At 41.7% G+C, this 16,195-nt stretch overlaps 1 protein-coding gene and 1 non-coding gene across 3 annotated transcripts in view; both read left to right on the top strand.

The window, feature by feature from the left end:
* Positions 1 to 5,107, top strand: part of SLC9A7 (solute carrier family 9 member A7) — a 63,372-nt gene extending 58,265 nt beyond the window's left edge. For both annotated transcript variants that reach the window (XM_068681570.1, XM_068681564.1), the window contains one exon: positions 3,328 to 5,107. In XM_068681570.1, the coding sequence (XP_068537671.1) occupies positions 3,328 to 3,576 (249 nt within the window). In that variant the 3' untranslated portion in view covers positions 3,577 to 5,107. The remainder of the gene's footprint in view (positions 1 to 3,327) is intronic.
* Positions 1,224 to 1,417, top strand: LOC137850354 (U2 spliceosomal RNA). The gene has a single exon (XR_011092498.1). It is a non-coding gene; the product is annotated as a U2 spliceosomal RNA (small nuclear RNA).
* Positions 5,108 to 16,195: the final 11,088 nt, after the last annotated feature.

Below are 16,195 nucleotides of genomic sequence, written 5' to 3'. Positions count from 1 at the left end.
GGGTGTCTTTTGTGTCCTACACGTGTCCCCACCCATTTTTTGAATGTTTAGCTCTTGCACCATACACAGTGTGACACTTGGTATGGCAGTAGAGAGAAGTGGTTTTCTAAATATGTAAATCCAATAAAGAAACTTCATTTGCAGTATGTCTGAGTCTTGGGGAAAGTAACTCTCAAAACTGGTGAGAACTGTTATTTCCTCACCTCACCCCCTTTTCCTACTGGATCTAGCTTTATAGCAGAAATTTAGTTTCCTTCATGGGTTTGAACTCAGCTGAGAACTAGAGAAACTCTAAGCAGAGCGTCAGATTTAATTTGTAATATATTTTGCATGCATAGTACATGATGCTTTTACTTTGGAGCCACAAGATAAGTAACTTGTGATGTAAGTTTTGTCACTTGTGATGCTTGTGCTTTCCACTAGTAGCAGTGGAAATAGTGCCTACCCGTGTTTTGCACATGTAGCATGCTTCATGCTTATTTTCACACTGCCTTAAGAGGCAATAAAGACCAACGCTGTGAGCAGTAACTCTAAATAAGCTTTAGCAGTGTGAACATCTCCAGCATGTGGTCATAGGCATGTGACCTCTCAAACAAATTTTACATCCAGTTGGACAGAGTGCTGTAAAGTCCGTGGGTTACAGTGCCCAAGTTGAAACAAGATTCAGTCTTTTGTAGGATGTTGGATTTAGGTACTTAGACATGGTAGTTTTTAAGTAGTGAAGTTCAGACCTGCATTTCTTGAGCGAATTGAAGTTACTCTTAACAGAGTTGTAGGGGATTGTAGAGGCCAGTTTAGGGTTATTCTTGGAAGAATTTCAAGTCTCGAGGGACCGACTTGGATACATTTCCTGTCTTTCTTGAAAGAATTGTTCATGCTGCATGAAGCACAGTAGGTTTATTCATGCATCCTCTGCGCTTGTAAACGTAGCATCAAATCTGTATACTACATGGGTTTGTTCATGTATGTTCTCTGGGGAAGCGTGTGAAATGAATTGCCTGCTGTTTGCAGCGTGCTTCAGAAGGGAAACAAGTAAGAGGAGCTTGCCTCACACAAGGCAATGTTTGTTCACTATGATGAGAGAAAGCTCAGTGCTTTCTCCGGAACTCATTGTGTTTATGTACGTGCATGTACAACCTGGGAAAACCAGAAAAGATTTAGTTAGGAATTGCCATCTAGTATAAGGCTTGTGGCCCCTGTCTCTACTCAACATTTTTCTTCCAAGAGCTGTTCAGCCTTTTGGGGAAGCTCAGGTGTAATGTGTGTTCTTGCTAGTTTCACATCTGGTATGCCCTTGCTGCCAGGACTCGCTGTGAAGTGGCGTTGTGGAGTCAGGAGGTGACTGTGGAGCTTGCTGAGCTGCTCCACATATTGCCCTGGGATCGATTGCAGTACCTCCAAGTGCACTGTCTACCCTTCCTTGATGCTATTCCAAGGGCAAACACAGGCAACTTGTGATACATCTTTGCAGCCTCTTGGGCTTTTTAGAATATAATCGGTCACAAACTACTTTTTTTTTTTTTTATTCATATTAGTGTTTCTGCTTGTCATCTTAATTTGAATGTCTCTTCTTCAAAAACGGAATATAGAAAGATATCAGATTTTCTTAAACAGCTGGTTGTTTTCTGTACCTTTTTTATTCATCTCGGTTTTACTCGCCAGACTTGCTTATTTTTTGCCATAGAAAGTTTATAAAGGCTGTTCTGTTCACTGTATCTGAACCTTTTAATTTTTACTTTTGTTCTCATTAAGACAGTTCAGTAGTTTGGTGGGGTTTTTTTTGCAATCAAAGAAAGGAAGAATGCCAAACTCTGTTTGCTCTCTGAGAACAGTGCTCTTTATCACAGTAACATTATCTGTAAATCTGTGATGATAAACTTGGATGCCACAAAGGTTCTGAGAAATTAGCGTTCGGTCTAAGTAGGACTTGTCTTGTACCTGACACTGAACTGCATCACTTTTTTTTGTTGGTTTTGGTAAGCTCCTGACACCTCTTTGAGTCCTGCCTAGTTGACATTCTGTATCATCCGGAGGGTTATGCTGCTTTATTTTGAGTGGTTGTCATCCTGAAATAAGGACAGGCAGTTTTCCCAGGAAGTTTTATTTAGCTAGGCACAGAGATTTTCATCACAGACAGATTAATCAAAATTGTCAGTCTCAAGTGTACTGAAATCCTGTTCTGCAATATAAGTAGGGTTTTCTGGTCAGGCTGATCTCACACAGCCTGTGCCCTGTCCCCTCCTTCCTTTGCTGTAGTGGAAGAAAATGATGTATTATGAGAACGTAGCCTGATCGGCATCCAGCCTACCTGGGAGAGCAGCAATACATGCACCTAAATTTCATTTTCTTGCTAAGCAATATGGAGCCATTCACATGGAGAAATGCTTTCAGTTGTAGGACAGCAAGGTTATAGTATTGATAGAATTTTCTTCGAACGTGAGGAAAAGCCATTTTCTGACCAATTCAGCCTTTTGTGAAGACCATGCTAAACAGCAGTGAATTACGGTGTAATGGCTTGCTATTGTACTGTGCTGCGTAGGAAAACTAAATTCAAGTGTTTTGTTATACTTCACTGATTTCTAGTCCTTGACAATATATTTCATCCCATCTCCATCAAAACAAATTCATAGGGTTTCATGAGCCACTTGCCTGCATGACTTTGAAAAGAGAACACTTCAGAACTAGTCACAAATTCATGAAGGAAGCATTTTCCTTTATCAGCCTTTCCTGCTGCCAGGGCTCAGGAGTGTTCCTAAGAACTAGGTCAAGTAATTCTCGGTTTAGTATCAGGTAAACAGAGTAAGCAGATATTTGAAATGTTTGGCTCAAGAACTAAACACAATTTATTGAGGAAGCCTTGAATATAAAGAACTTGGACTTAATGAATTCTTAGCAGTTTACATGAATCTTCTGCTTCTGAACTTGTCTAATGAGCGAAAGATGCAACTCAGACTTTATCTGGAATTACTTAATTGTGCGTGGTCTCAAGTCTATATTTTTCTGTACAGCCTTCTAAATTGTCATGCAAAAACCACCATAGACTGCTTCTCTCTTGTGCTTCTGGTGAACTTCCAGTGCTATTAAATTGCTAAATCTGTTCTTGGATTCAGCTCCCCCTCATCTATCCACAAGAGCAGTAGTTATTCAGAGAACAGTAATCTGATTTGCAAACACTGGGTTCAAGGTTATTTTTAACACCTTCTTAAGGTGGAATTTTACCTCTTGTTGCTTCTGTATTGGCATGTAGGTAAACTTTCCTGTTCCATTATCTCTCTGGCAAAGACCTAATGTTGTGCACTGTACAAAGACTTCTGTCCTTTATTCCAGAATCAAGAACAGCTTAGAGAAGAGGATTCTGATTTTATTCTCAACGACGGTGACCTCACTGTGACATATGGTGACACAACAATAACTGCAAACGGTTCCTCAGGCCCCCATACAGCTACCACTAGCCTTGATGGCAGGAGAACAAAGAGTAATTCAGAGGAGGCACTGGAACGTGACTTGGGAGCAGCAGACCATGAAGTTACGAGCAGGGGTACCCGGCTAGTTTTTCCTCTGGAAGACAATGCATGATTACTGACTCAGTAAAAACAACTCTTGCTCTGCGGATGGATCAAGGAAGACTGCAGGCCACTGTGTCACTTGAGGTGGGATGCTTATTTGAACAAGTTAATGTGTTTGAGTGGTTTTACTAAGGTCTGAAGATGTCCCCTATTTTTTACTCAAGATGCTGACAGTGGGGGTTTTCTAAATGTCTGAAAACAGACAAATGAAAACTGGTCACGCACTGCTTTTAAACCACACATTGAATCTCAGTATAATTAAGATGCTGCTGTTGTCTTGTTCAGCTGCAGCAGCTCTCTCTGAGAAGAGGTATGTGGCAAAATTGTCATAGAACTGAGCTTGTCTTGGCTTAGCTTGTGAATGAGGAAGAAGAAATATAAACAAGATGATTATGAGACAAAAAGGAATGTGTGTGTATCTGAATGTGGAGAGATCCATTGTTAACTTCTCTAGTGAGGATGAGGAATCCAGAGGTAAAATGGGACAGTGTACCTTAGGATCACAGGCGCGTGAATGCAGCACTGTGGCAAATCTGTTACTACAAGCTGTACTTAACGTGTTTCAGGGGAAAAAAAAATAAAAGGGAAAATTTCTTCACTGGACATGTATTTAAATAGGAAGACAATGAGCTGTTTGTCCCCTTAGCTTTGGGCAACTTGACTACTAGCCTACGTCTAGTGCCTCAAAAGAGTAACGTTCAACTTCTTGTGGTCCAAGACATGCCTGGAGCCAGGCTCTTGAGCAGAAGTCATGAGGAAAAACCTTCTCTCCCTTAAGGCTATTAAAATCAGTTGAAGATAGGTGGAAATATGTCTTGGGCTGGGGAAAACAGCTGATAAGAGGAGGAAAAAGAAGGGAAGGGGAAAAAAAAAAAAAAGAAAGCAGTATTGAAGTTGCGTGGAACCGTGAGGTTTCATATTTCTCAGAAGAATCCATAGACTCTGCTTGCAGTTCCTGTGTGACAAACAGCAAACATTTAACTATAAGGACAGACAAACATTGCGGGCTTTACCATTTGTGTCTATCCTAAAAGGAAGGTGTTTACTGCTCTTCTTTTTTGCAGAGTAGATGTGAAACTTCAGTGGGGCATTGCACAACAATATATAAACTACAGAAGTGACAAACTGTAGTATCATCTTAAATGTGAAAAGGGAAAATAAAATCTTTGCCTAGTATTTAGCCCATTTACATGTAGGCTAGCTTTAACGTATTGCTTAATGCTTTTTACTTTCAAAGTGAGGCGATATCATTGTCTTTGCCAGTAGCTGAAAACTGTTATGCTTTGAAGAGCAGTTCAGCTGTTTAAAGCATGCTAAAATGTCATTTCTCATGTCTCGAAAGGTTTATTTTTCAAACCATTCTGTGGCCCACTAATGTGATGTAATATCAGTTTGTCTAAAAATTGTGGTTTTATCTTGCTGCCATTTCAGTTGTTTGTCATAAAATTGTGTGTGAGTAAATACCCACTCTGTTTTTCCACAACTATTAAACTTAATGATGGGCTAACAATGACAACTTGCTGCTACAGAGAAACATTGCAGTTGTATCGTCTAAGTCTGCTTTCTTTCAAATGTGTTTGAGTGATCTACCTCCTTGTGTGTCCCTCCAAGATGAAATTTTTAAAGGGCATTGATCTGTAATGACTATCTGACATTAAAGAAGAAAGACTTGAGGAAACATAGAAGCTTTTTTTGTGGGGAAAACTGGAGGTCTGAGCTCTGTTCTTACATGGTGAAGAGTAACAAACCCTGATGAAGATCTCTGAGAAGAACAAACTCGAGAAAGACAAAGATGGCAAGGATCCACACTCTATTTATACTGTCTGTGGCTTGTTTTATTTTATTTTTCTTTTTAAGTGCTGGCAGTACAAAAAGTAGCTTAAAAACTATGAAAACAAGAGTCTTGAGGACCCACTCTGAGTGAGGACTTGAGGCTTCAACAACAGTTAATTGAGTTATCAGTGAGTTGTATGAACTAAATTTTGGCTTGAGACGGTGAAATTTATCCAAAATAAACGTACATAATACAGTAAGGCAAACCTTTACAGGCAGCTTGAAGCTGAAATGTACTGAATTACTTTGACTGAAAAACAGGGGTGTATGCAGAGATCTGTTCCTTAGAAGAAAGATCATGTACAGATTGTAAAAATAAAAAATCTATTTCATTAGATCTCTTAGGAAGACTAAAGTCTTTTGAAAGCATCAGTAAATCATCTGTAGTAGATTTGTCTATGTTTATAATTTCTATGGCAAAGATAAATGGCCAAGAGTGACTTCTTACACAGGCAGATAGTGACAAGACAGAGGGGAATTGCTTTAAACTAAAAAAGGGTAGGTTTAGGTTAGGTGTAAGGAATAAATTCTTCACTCAGAGCGCGGTGAGGCCCTGGCACGGGCTGCCCAGAGAAGCTGTGGCTGCCCCATCCCTGGGGGTGTTCAAGGCCAGGCTGGATGGGGCTCTGAGCAACCTGGGCTGGTGGGAGGTGTCCCTGCCCATGGCATGGGGTTGGAACTGAGTGATATTTAAGGTTCCTTCTGACCCAAGTCATTCTATAATTTTATGAATTAAGTTTGCCAGTAAGCCCAAAATGTGGTTGTGAAAGGGCAACGAGAGTAGACTGATCACTGATGAGAAGTGATGAATAAAGTAGTCTAACTTTTGTATTCAAAAATTACTTGAAACACTTCTCCAACATAGTGAGGAAAGACCTGTATACACAACCTTAGTTTTATTCCTCAATTTTTTAATTTGTTTTAAAAAATCTTTTAATTCTTTATTTTAAATCTTCCAAAATGTCAGATGAAATCTTCCACTGTCAACTGAAGGTAAGCTGCACTATCAGCCTGTTCTTACTACATTGATCCTTGTACAAAATTCCCAATTTTCCTTTACTGAAAAAGTGGGGGGGAGACAAAAGCAAGAAACAAAATCCAAAAAAAAAATACAATAAAGCTGCTTGCCCTGAAACAACACATTGTCCTGAAAAGCTGTGTACTTCACCAACTAGTGCTCTCCTAAAGATCCTTTCAGTTCCTTTCCAATAAGATGCTGAGCTGGCAAGAACTTGACCTACTGCACAGCAGATGTGTAATTTCTTAGGACTTGTGTGTGAGGTTTTGCACAGAGGAAACAGCCTAAGACTGGGATGAACAGCAGTTGATACATACTAGCATCCTTTTCAGATAAGAAGAGGAAAGCATGTAAGATGAGGGTCTTCATTGAAAAAAGTATTGCTATGCCAGCATGGGGTGTTGCAGCCTGTGTGGCTGCAGCCTTGGGGCTGAGCGATTCCTCCTTGTAGGTTTTTGCTTACTGCATCAACTTACTGCTGTAAATCTTCACCTGAAGTTGCCAAGGTATCTCCTGATATGAGTCCCTGGTGGAGACGGGCAAAGTGAAGTCCCTGGTCTTCTTTCAGTACTTCATAGAAGCTAACACTGATTTAATTGCATTACAGGCCACAGCAATATACAAGTGATACATTAACATGATATTCAGACACTAAGAAGTTACCTAAACCTCTCTGTATGTTCATCTGTAATGTTTGGGGGAAGAATTGCGAAGGCTTCCATTTACAGAACTCAGGAGAACACTGAAAATACCCAGACGAGGCGTTTTTGTGCTTAGCCTGCTGTTAATTGCGTGAGTGTGAGACGAATGACTTGTACACACTGTGTGTTTTGTGCAAAAAGGCTGGTTCCCATAATGTCTGCAGGGCTATAGGCGGTTTATCAGTTAAAGCTGAGAAGTAGTAGGGTGTTTTTTTTCCACATGGAAGGAATTGCCTTTGGGGAAAGGACTGCAGAAATGTTGAGTGCAGGAAAAAAACACAAATGTGTTTGGCTGAACTTCCAGTGAGCTGATCCGAGACAAATACACTGCAAAGGTTAACGTGCCTGCTGTTACGATAGCTGCTCTGTTTTGCTCCTGGGGCGGCCAGAAGACCTCGTAGGAAGAAGTCTAGCAACCTTAACAGACAGGGTAAGCAACTTATACTAATGAAGAGGCCCCACCCCCTGATTTTAATCATTCAGCAAGACAATTTGTAGATTGGTGTGGGAAGGATGGTCTGTCTTGTGTAACTTGCCTTGCAGTCTCTCTTCTCACAGTATTGATCAGATTTTTTTTTTTTTAATTCTGAACAGTAAAACAGGGGAAACTAATATGTTTCACATGCCTTTCAAGGAGAGTTCCAGTGTTTCTTTTAACTCCGTTTGAAGTAGCTCACAGGAATAACATGCTTGACCTCAGTCTTGGCAGACGTAGTCTCTGCTTCTGCACAAGTGTGGGAATGGAATTTGAGCGCTCAGAAGTCCCGGCGTGGTGAGCTTCTCCTCCAGATGAGGGTGAGGGGAGGACCTTTGCGGGGAGGACTCTCAAACGCATCAGCAGCAGGGATTGTTCCTCTCCCAAACATTGAACTTGCGACCCGCTGAAGCTTATAAGCAAGGGAGGGTGCATGAAAAAAGGCAGTAAATATCCCCAAATGGCCCCGGTGTCATCTTGGTTGTGACTAGAGTCACAGAAAGCAGGACAGAGCTGCTTAGTACCACGAATATGTTCCTAAGCAAAAAACAGGCCCAGTAACAATTTCAGATGTTCCTATACTGAAAACTCGTCTTTATAAGAAGCAGCTCCCACAAGCCCTGTCTGCCGTGTAGTTAGGAGGGTCCTGCTTCCCAGGTCTGGGGAGGAGATGTTCACATGCTGCAGGGAGAAACCACAGGCACTTTTTGGCCTGTAATGCTGGGAGTGCCCTTCTGAAAAATAACTTCCAGTAGAAAGGAGCCTGCGAAGTGAAAGAGAAGGAAAGTGGGGAGGAAATAGTGAATTTCAGAGCCAGGAAATGGCTTTAGCAGGCAGCTTTACTGTGGGAACAGCATTGTAAACAACTGTTACTCTTAATCCTGCACTCCTAAATGCTGAAAAGTTTTGGGGGACTTCTGCATAACTTACCCTAAAGTAAGGCTGCTAGGATAACACAACAGTAATTAAACTACCCCTGTCCTAATTCATCATAGATTCAAAGCCTTTCACAGGGACATCCTGATTTTCGTCTAGTCCAGGGCAAGGAAAGGAACTTTGAACAATTGTTTAAAAATAATTTCACATCACTGCTCTGCTTTCTAGAATGTAAAAAGTCTTCAGTGACTTTGAAAGTCATTTTTAGGGTAATATTAGTCTGATAAATGTGAAAGTGCCTTATACATGCAAGATGTAAATGTAGACCAATTGTTTGCATCTGTGTCGCAGACTCAAATGACATTTCACGTCTTAGTTTGATACAGGATGTGCACAAGCTTTTGCTATGGAACTAGATTAAGTACTCAAATCAAGTCAGATTTTGGGGTAATAAAATGATCCATCTGGTTTGGATGCTTCAGCCAATACACCTTTATCCTATACTACTTTCTTAATCATGGTCTAGGTTTGAAGCTTTGTCTAGGGACTGAAACTGAACAGAGACAGCTCATGACAACGTGTACTGGAATAAAGGACTTTCTCGATTGCCTGTGCTCTGTGTCATGGAGCTTGGTGCTGTAGAAAAGTGTCAGCATAGAGGGAAATTCTGTTGCACTGGTGTGGATAAAGCCAGTGCTCCTCCCACGTTCATGCTCTGCAGCATAGAGCCAGAAAGGACTTAGGTTGGTGCGTACAAATGGGCAGCAATCTTCATTCTGGGGAAAAAAAACATCTGGGTTAGCTCTAGCTTTTGTTAACGTAATGCTTTTTCATTTAATTTTCGATGCTCCTTGTTTCCTGCACCTCACAACCTTTCAAAACTTGAAAGCATCCCATATAAGCACATTTAATATGCAAGATTAAAAAAAAAAAAATGGAGCAAAATAGACACAGTTTTTATGCCTGAGAGCAATGTCAAAGCTATGCTACATTGTTAGCATTAAAAAAAATAATCTGGTCAACTAGATAGCAATATTTTGAAATACTGCACTTATAGGGCCACTTTGATGTGGGTATTTGGAAGAAAAATATGTTCCCTCAGAGAAAGTGAATGCTCAACTTAAAAGGGTTTTGCTGCAGTGTTTACATATTTGGTTTTAGCCTATGAGAAAGAGATTGGATTTATTTTTTAACTAAGTCTTTGCTGCTATTGCAGGGCGAGGGAGAAGTAGGTCATGCAGTTCCATGTTGTAATGCATTCATGAACTTCATTTCCAGATCTTAGTTTAATCAAGGAGGTCATCGTCCCCTGTCGGGTTCTGAATTGCAGCCCTAGGTTGCCTTACTGAGTGTCTTGATGCTGACACAGATTAATACCAGAAAGCAGCGTGCCAGGAGACATTCTTCTAGATCATACCAGCATATCAGGAAGAGCCATTGTGAAATAACAGCTTCTAGCACAAGGGGTCACTTAAGGTAAGTTCGTCTGGTTTTAGTTTGGGAAATCAGAAGTAAAGAAAGGGATATCACCAGAGCTGGCTTAAGGGGGGCAGGGAGAAGGTAAGCCAGCCAAGGATGGCTTACTTTTTTTCTTCCTTTAAGGGAGATTAGCCTTCTGTTAACATTAACATTAACCTTAACATTAACACTATATCCTGTAACTGCAGGGTTGTTTCTTGTTTTTTTTTTGTTTTTTTTTTTTTTTTGGTTGTTGTTGTTTTTTGTTTGTTTTTGTTTGTTTGTTGGTTGTTTTTTTTGTGTGTGTGCATTAGTTGTGATCTGTCCATAGAGCACAAAATCAGCAGCAGCGTTTTACCTGACTTTTATCAGTCTGCCATTTGCAGAACTCGCAACATGTTGCTACTTAAGATAACACATCAGCAAAGTTGCAGGAGCTGTCTGAAGGTTACTTCAAATATAAATAGGCACGAGATAACCAAAGTAGCTAATGCCATCCTGACTAACACTGCTGTGGTAGATGTTCTCTCCAAAATTTTTGGTAACTTCTATTCCTTTGCTCTCAAAGCACCTATACCCTGCGTTACCTGACAGGTTCAAGCTGGGGCTGTGGCAAGCCCTGTATCAGGGAGGTCTGTAGCACACGGAGTCAGTATCCTTCCCAGAGACAACATTCACCTCTCATGTGCATTTTTAATGCCACTGAAGTAACTGTGGTAAGCAGAGGGTTGGTAAAATGGGAATATAACACTCTACCTGCTGATACATCCTCTTCGTAGTGGTGATAGCTGCAGCAACTGCAAGCCTTCCACTATTTACACCTGAAGCTGTGAGGATAGAAAGGCAGTAATAACTCTGCACTTTCAAGGTTTGTTTTGGTCTTAGGCTGCTCATGCACTGAAAAAATGCAGGTGTTTTGGACATCTGGCTTGGGAGCTCAGTATCTTAATGATGGCAAATAGCAATGGATTATTGTTTAACTAAAAAAAAAGGGATTAGGGCAGAGATAAAAAACAAAAATATTGTGAAAGATCTGTTCTAGGGTGCTAGTAGTGGAGGAGGGGGAACAGAAACACCTGCTGGGCTTTCTGCCACTGGCTGATGTGTGCACATAGGTAGCTAAACATTCAGTTGTGTGGGCAGGCATCGCTGTGCTTTCAGCTGTGTTTGAACATGCTGATGAAGGCCTTGTCCATGCAGCCCTTTGTAAAAAAAAAAAAAAAAAAAAATTAAAAAAATAAGAGAACCCAGTGCTGCAATGAGCTGCTGCGCTGCTAACAAGTTTCGGGTTAGGTATGAACACAGACACCTGCTCTAGGTCAGCAAAGTGCTGTCTTCGCATTTTTTTACTGTCAAAGTCCACCACATGTCCCTGCCATTGGCATCCCCTGCAGCCTTTGTTGTGTTTGAATGGACACAAAACTGAAAAGGCAGAGCCAGGTAAGGTGACCAGAAATCCAGTGTAATTTTCACATAATGAGTAAATACCTGGGTTGTTTTGGTTTGGTAAAAGAGATGGCAAAGGGAGATCCGGTATGGCTTTGTAAAATTAAAATGTGGTGTGGCAAAGGAGACCGGGGAGCGATTCACTAAAACAAATGAAAGGCTGCCTGTTGACATGAAGGGACAAATCAAACCCAAAGGCGGTGTTTTTACTCTAAACAAATAGTGAAACTTGCTGTCCCAGCCTTTGCACCCAGTGATATGCTTTCGAACAAAAGTCATCATTTCTGATAAGAGCAGTGCCCCTGACACTGCTCGGACACAACCCAAACGTGGACCCTGCCTCAGGCAGTCCCTGAGCCGCTGAAAAATGGGGGTGGGGGGTGGGGGGTGTGAGCACCACACCGCTGCATTGCTGTCCCCTAGGCAGGCCGAGTGCCACTGTTGGGATGTATTTTCTTTCGTCTTCATACACTGGGAGCTGCTCTCTGTTATTTTAATAAAACAGATGAATGCTGGAAACAGCTGCCTTGTGTTAACCCCTGTGCTGTACCTGTGCAGGCCGTGGGGCAGGGGATTTTGGGGCCCACTGCAGCAGCTGCTCATACAGGACTGCTCTAAGCAGCAGTGCACGAGTTGCTTTGAACGGTCTTCCTCTTCCCATGGACACAGTCTGAGGCTTTGCTCGAAGTGAGTGACTGTGTTTTTTGATGGCAGGGTGATCCCCAGTCAGCAGATCGGAGCATGAGGCATTACAGTTCCAGTCAATGGAGGCGAGGCCTAGCTCAGGCCCTCCTCGTCTCAGCTCCCTACACGTAGCTGAAGGAGCGTTTTCGGTCATTAGAAGTTTTGTCTGTGCTTGTCCATTCTGGTCCACAATGAGGTTATAAAAGTTGACTGAAGGCGTTGTGGAAGTCATTCTTGAGCCTCCCCAGCTTCAGTTTGGCTGCAGTAGGTGTGTGCTCCAAGTTTGGGAGTGTGACTGCTGGTGCCCTGTCCCTTTGTACATACAAAGCGGGATCTTGCTGACCAGGTGGCGCAGGTCCTTCTGTCTGCCCCGTCCCTGGAGGGGTCCTGCAGCCAGGAAGGGAAGCTCCGCAGTAAAACCGAAGGCGAGAAGCCTGTCGAGGCTTCCTGCAGTGAAGTAGGTTTTAGTGTTTGTGAGAATGTGCATAAGTTTGTAATCGGGTAAGTTATAAAGTTCAGATCTGGTATTTAAAGAGAAAGGAACTCTTCTTCAACATTACCGCGTCACCTCTTGGAAAACTAAGACCTGAGAAGATCACAGTGCTTCCTGCCTGCAGCTACACAGCCTCGTTGTTTGGGAGACTGAAGATCTGATGCTTTTAATGCTACTTGTTTTCAACTTTTTTTTTTTTTTTTTTCCAATCCAAATAAACCATTCTTTTGCAATATGCTTTCCTCAGATGTTTGGGGACTTCCTTCTCAAGTTCTGAATAAAAATAAGCGTTTTAAGGATACTCGGTAAATTCTCGGGATGCTAGCATCAGCTGAATATTTGAACTAGATCAAACAAGGGAGGAGTAGAAATAATGCTGTGAAATGGTAGTAAGAATGAAATTGTGCTTGACAAGCTGGGAAAGATCTGCACCCTGCCTTTCCCCCAGGCAGTCTGTGCATCCCTTAATATCATCAATAAAGAATGTTTGTGTTTATCAGCCTAATATTGTTTCCATTGCAAGACATCATAGGTATTTAGACTGAGTTCAGTATTTGCAAAGAAACTGAATTTTGTTCATCTATTCTACCTCCTGTTTTCCCCAACCAAGACTGGAATCACTAAGTAAAAACTATTTACTCCTGTTAGACTAACCCTACTCTCAGACCAAGTGATTTCTGCAACGCACTTGAAATAACATAAGTCATGTGTTTGTGAAGTTAGGAGCAAAGAGGTTTTTGTTTGCTGTTTTTGTTTGTTTGTTTCAAAAAAATGTTCAGTTTCGTGCAGTGTAATGCTTGAAAATGTGACTTTTTTCTAAATACACTGTTTAAGTGTTCTGAGCCATCTGATTAATGAAATAAAATGATCAAACCCGTGTCTATTTAAAATCTTAAAATCCAGTCTGCTCTCTTGTTACCGAACACAAATTGTGTCTAAATGCTAAATGATAACATACGCTCTGAAAAAGGGAAGCATAATCGGCTGTAATCTAACATGCTTTATTCTAGAGAGGCTGAGTAATTGCACACATGCCCCAGTTACAGTCAGAAACTTGGGTTATAACACGAAATTTTAAACACCAAGCTGAAACGCCCCCGTTTCTAAACAGGAGCCCCAGCCTTGTCTCTCCAACAGAGCTTTTAGTCATTGTGCTAAAAGAGGAGACAGCTCTCGTGTGCTTAGTCATACCCTCCGTCTTTTGCTGTACATTCTTTAGTCTGCGCAAAAAATTGCTTCTCTTGTCTTTGGTTTCTGAAATGGTCACAAGAAGCAGAGCTCCCCTGGTGAGTTTTGCTCTTGGAGGGGTACTGGAGCAGCTGCCTGGGGCAGGAGCGTGGCTGCACCCTTGCAGGTGGGGATCAACAACCTTCTAAATCCAGGCGGGTCCATCGCTACCCAAAAGGCACACTGCCACCTCCCTTGTATGCACAACTGAGTCTCGACTGTGTTTTTCTTTTCTGTTTCAACCAGAGGTAGCTGTTCAGGTTCAGAGCCCACGTAAATAGTAGTGCTGAGCAATTTAAAGCAGCTGCAGGGAGGAGATCCCAGGGGATTTAGGTGCAGCTTTGTTTAGTCAATGGGTACGTGAGGGAGTCTCCTAGCACGAGCAACAAGCACGTTGATAAAACCCTGCAGACAAAACATGATTTACCCGGGGGATTGGTATTTAGGAAGGGGGGAGTGGGAAATAACACCACCAAACTTCTGTACTTCTCCCTTTGCTAGGAAGGAGCCATCTGTCATAACGTTATGGGCAAATGTGAACAAACCTACCCGCGGGTTACTGAAAGCCATCGCTTAGCTGCAGGCTTCAATAAAGCTACTGCTATAGCCAGGCGAGGCAAAGGCAGCAGCGTGGAAAACAAATGGCACAAACATATAAAAAAACATGGTGGTCCATTCTGGGCATTTATCCAACACAATTTGTGACAACGGATATGGATTTTTTTTCCTGTAGATGTTCAAGCTTTCTTCATACAGAGAGTAACGCTATGAAAGTAGGAAAAAGCTTGATTGCAGCAATCAACCCGATTTTTACCTTCTGGCAGTTCCTGCAAAACCTAACTGTCCGAAGGATGCAAACATTGCTCTGTGCGAATTGCAGCTATGCCAGTACAGGTGCTCAAATTATGGCTCAAACTTAAAGGTGCTCCTAGTCCTACGGCTGCTTTAGTGCAAAGAGGACCTATCGACTTCCCCAGAAAATTTTTACCCTCGCTGGTTTAAAACCACTAAATATGGAATTATCTTTTCATATGGAGATGAAGCCCTGCAGAAATTCAAAAATCAGTCTTGGGAATTATTCCACAGGGCCTTACGCTGCTTCTGCATTCAGCAGAGCATCGTTAGAAGAGGAAAATGTTCCATTAATTAACTGCCGCTCTCTAAATTATTCTGTCAGGTTTGTGGCATCACAGGAGACTCACCCCCCACCTCACCCACTGCCATGTAGTAGTTAAGATTTTAATAATAAGCTTTATCAGAGCACAGCCTAGCTCCTTTTCTATCAAGAAACAGTTTAAGTAATGCTGGCTAGATGCTCCCAATGTGCCTGTAACTGCTTTGACTGTAAGTTCCTAGAAGAGCCAGCTAACAAATATTTTAGCAAGAATTTAGTGAGAATTAATAGCAAGCTATGGCACCCTATTTACAATTCATGATGCAAAGTGAAATTCGTATAAAACGATTCCTCATTTGCTGCTGATATTATTACCGTCACTTGATCAGAAAGAAGGAACTTGAGGCTGGAGCCTGTTTTGTATCAGTTTCCACCTCTTATATCAAAACAACAACAAAACAAAACCCACTCGGAACAGGCAAGACCAGTAAGCAAAAACACCTCTATTCATGTGAGAATTTGGTGTTATATAAGCAACTGGAATATTTATCTGGTTATCTGATACGGTGGCATTAAGGCAGACCTTGGAGTGGTTCTGCAGCTTGAGTGTGGAATAGGGAAATTGCTCACTATGAAAGGATAAATGACCCCAAATTGCTCTATCAGAACAAGAATTACCAAATTGAGGCCTGAACTGGAAACTAATAGGCTTGAAAGCTGATTAATGCTTTGTTGTTGCTGTTGCTGTGTAAAAAAAGAATCATATAATTGTGTGCTTCTGATAAGATTAGTTAACAAAGTTGGTACAGGCAAGTGGTGGCAGACTGTTTTCTGCACCCAGTAAGAGAAGTAAAAGGCTTCAGCTGAAGGAGGAATGATTCAGGTAGACAGTAGGGAGAACTTTTGACAGTGGGCATGTTGCTGGGGCTATGAAGTCTCCATCCTTAATGAGTCGAAGAGCAGCTTGGGACAGGTGACTTAGGTCACATCCTATTGCCCTCAAAACACCTGAGATAAAACTAGGTATCACTGCCTATTCTTACACTGGTTTTAGGGAGAAAAAAAAAAAAAAAAAGAGGAGGAGAGAGAATTCACCTAAGTCATCTCTTCACAAGCAGCAGCTGCAATGATTATGGTAAGCTGAGGAAAGGTTTCCAAAACCTCCATCAGTGAGGCCTCTTCTGTACTTAGGCTGATCTCGTAACAGTCCTCTTGCATTATTTTAACAACTGCACTCACCTCTTTCACCTCTTTCCCGTGATTTAAATGCTTGCTAAAACATAGCTGAAAGTACCTGTTTCACA

This window comes from Anas acuta, chromosome 1, assembly GCF_963932015.1.
Source record: "Anas acuta chromosome 1, bAnaAcu1.1, whole genome shotgun sequence".
NCBI lineage: Eukaryota > Metazoa > Chordata > Aves > Anseriformes > Anatidae > Anas > Anas acuta.
This window is presented reverse-complemented; position numbering and strand designations above follow the sequence as displayed.